Raw genomic sequence first — 2278 nt, forward strand, 5'->3', positions numbered from 1 at the left:
ATCTAACATGTCTTTTATGGATAACTGATACTACTTTCTTCATCTTTTGATAGAAATTGCCTGAACTGTCTGCCATCACGCTCTTTTACGAGTACCTTCATCAATTGCTTAAATTGTCATCGTTTGTAAAATAGGAACTTCTTTGGGGAATGGTATATAGGGTGTCACATTTTAAATGATCCACGCATATATCTTTTTGGGGAAGACGGCTAACAAAAAATGACCTCAGCAAAAGTTGTTGGGTTTCGAGGGGAAAATAAGATGGTGTTATGAATTTAACCTTGAATACATGCTTGAAGATTACGTGAAGGTCATCTTCAATTTTTTAAATAAAATCCCTATGGTTTAATATACTAACTTATTCTACCAATTAATATAAACTTTTGTCTGAAACATTTTTTATTTGCTTAATACTTTTTGAGATATTCAAGAGAAAATTTATAACTTTTTCAATATTTAGCTTATGATATCTCAATAACTGTTTGTCGGAGGGAAAAGTAGTACAGGACTTTTTTTACTTGATTTAGTCTCCGGATTTTGCTGTTGCAATAGTATTCCAATTATTAAAAATTTTTGTGTAATGTAACATATATAAAATTTACATAGGCCCAAGCAGTATCTCGTAAACGAAATATTTTCATCAAACAGATACACGCTGTTGGGGGCCAGCGGATGTGGCAAGACAACCCTGTTGTCCTGTATCGTCGGATTACGTTATCTCGACAGTGGAGAGATGTGGGTCTTGGGGGGATCTCCGGTCAGTGTGGGCTGCGGAATTCCAGGGCCTCGGGTGGGTTATATGCCGCAGGATACCTCTTTAGTCGAACTGTTTTCTACAAGCGATGCTCTTTATTACTTCGGCAGGATCAATGGGCTTGACGATAAGGAGATCGGTAAGATACCGAATAGGTACATGGGATAAGAAAACTTGTAGTTGTTGCGCGCAAAATATCATGTAAATTCTGACAAGTTTTATTTTTACTTTTAAGTAAGTCTTTCAAGCGGTTCTAATTTTGTCTTGCTCGAAAAATATTCTACTATGTCAATTTTAAACAACCCCAGTTTATCCATGTTATTTCCAAGAAACGAGACATAGGTTTTTCTCGGAATTGTTCCAACTGCCTCCAGCAAATCAGTTGGTGAAGAACATGAGTGGAGGTCAACGAAGAAGGGTTTCCTTTGTCGCCGCATTGATGCATAAGCCCGAACTTCTAATTCTCGATGAACCCACCGTAGGTTTGGACCCAATTTTGAGAGAAAAGCAAGTAGAATTGGCTCCTTTTTTTAGACGTGATAAGCACAAAATTATTAAGAATATAAGAAAATTTTTATTAATATCTTAATAAATATTAAGTAAATGTTCGAACGTTCTTTTTTACAGCATTTGGGCTTATCTGATCAAACTAACACAGGAGGAAAGCACCACCGTATTGATGACGACGCATTATATCGAAGAGGTTAAAAAGGCTAATAAAGTGAGTTGCCATTAGATTTGTCTTAATAATATTTACTTAATAATATTTAAAAATAGCGAAATTTTGTTTTAAAGAAAGCGCCAAAAATTTTGGAGAAATGTTTTTATTGCTTGGTTTACATCGTGCACTTGATACCACGTATGAAATAGAGCACTTGAACTAGTCGACCAATGAGTGAACCAGTTTATTAGTTGTTACTATTTGTTATTCATATTAAGCACACGATGTAAACTAAGCTAATGGCTATATTGGTATAACTTCATTGACAATCATTGTCCACATGTCATATTACATATTCTACAAACCATAGGCATAAAAGAAACGGACTGCGCATTAGTTACCTTTTCCATATTGAGAAAATATGCAAACTTTAAGAAGAAAATGCATAAACTTTAAGGTAGTCCTTACATAAACCACCCAAAAACAGAAAAAATTACAATTTTCTGAGAAAAAATTGTTAAGGCTAATTCATGCAGTTTAAGGGGATGCTGGAGTCTGTCTGTTTTACCGACAACGCGAAAGTTATGTATGTGTGCGTATATGTACAGGGTGAGTCTTTCCATATCCGACAAAATTTTTGAGAAGGTAGAACGGATCGAGATGGACGAAAAAGTCCTGTACCATTTTGCAATTTTCGTAATAGTTAACGAGTAATTAATTATTAAAAATCGTTGTCTTAGGCCGGCCTACCGCCCAATTCAAGCGCGTGGCGAGATGTGCGCATAGCAATATCGATCGCCAGGCGGTCACATCTTGCCACGCGCTCGAATTGGGCAGTAGGCCGGCCTAAGACAACGATTTTT

At 36.2% G+C, this 2278-nt stretch overlaps 1 protein-coding gene across 3 annotated transcripts; it reads left to right on the forward strand.

Moving 5' to 3' along the window:
• The first annotated feature begins 624 nt into the window (after positions 1–624).
• Positions 625–1806, forward strand: LOC105561943 (ABC transporter G family member 23-like). Of its 3 annotated transcripts, XM_012012356.1 has the most exons (4): positions 625–893; positions 1084–1261; positions 1382–1475; positions 1786–1806. In XM_012012356.1, exons 1-4 carry the CDS (start codon positions 734–736, stop codon positions 1789–1791), a joined length of 438 nt encoding a protein of 145 aa, XP_011867746.1. In that variant the 5' UTR covers positions 625–733; the 3' UTR covers positions 1792–1806. The 3 variants fall into 3 exon arrangements, with proteins under 3 accessions (XP_011867746.1, XP_011867755.1, XP_011867737.1); XM_012012365.1 differs by lacking the exon at positions 1786–1806 and having other exon boundaries at positions 1129–1261; positions 1382–1703; XM_012012347.1 differs by lacking the exon at positions 1786–1806 and having other exon boundaries at positions 1382–1511.
• The last annotated feature ends 472 nt before the right edge of the window (positions 1807–2278 follow it).

The sequence above is a fragment of the Vollenhovia emeryi genome, unplaced genomic scaffold, assembly GCF_000949405.1.
Source record: "Vollenhovia emeryi isolate VEMERY1.0 unplaced genomic scaffold, V.emery_V1.0 DF945098.1, whole genome shotgun sequence".
NCBI classification, from domain to species: domain Eukaryota; kingdom Metazoa; phylum Arthropoda; class Insecta; order Hymenoptera; family Formicidae; genus Vollenhovia; species Vollenhovia emeryi.

Excerpts from the sequence above, each read along its gene's own strand:
- LOC105561943 (XM_012012347.1), top strand. The coding sequence starts at position 734 with ATGTGGGTCTTGGGGGGATCTCCGGTCAGTGTGGGCTGCGGAATTCCA. Across the intron at positions 894-1,083 it reads GCTTGACGATAAGGAGATCG|AAACGAGACATAGGTTTTTC; the intron begins GTAAGATACCGA and ends GTTATTTCCAAG. Across the intron at positions 1,262-1,381 it reads GACCCAATTTTGAGAGAAAA|CATTTGGGCTTATCTGATCA; the intron begins GCAAGTAGAATT and ends TCTTTTTTACAG.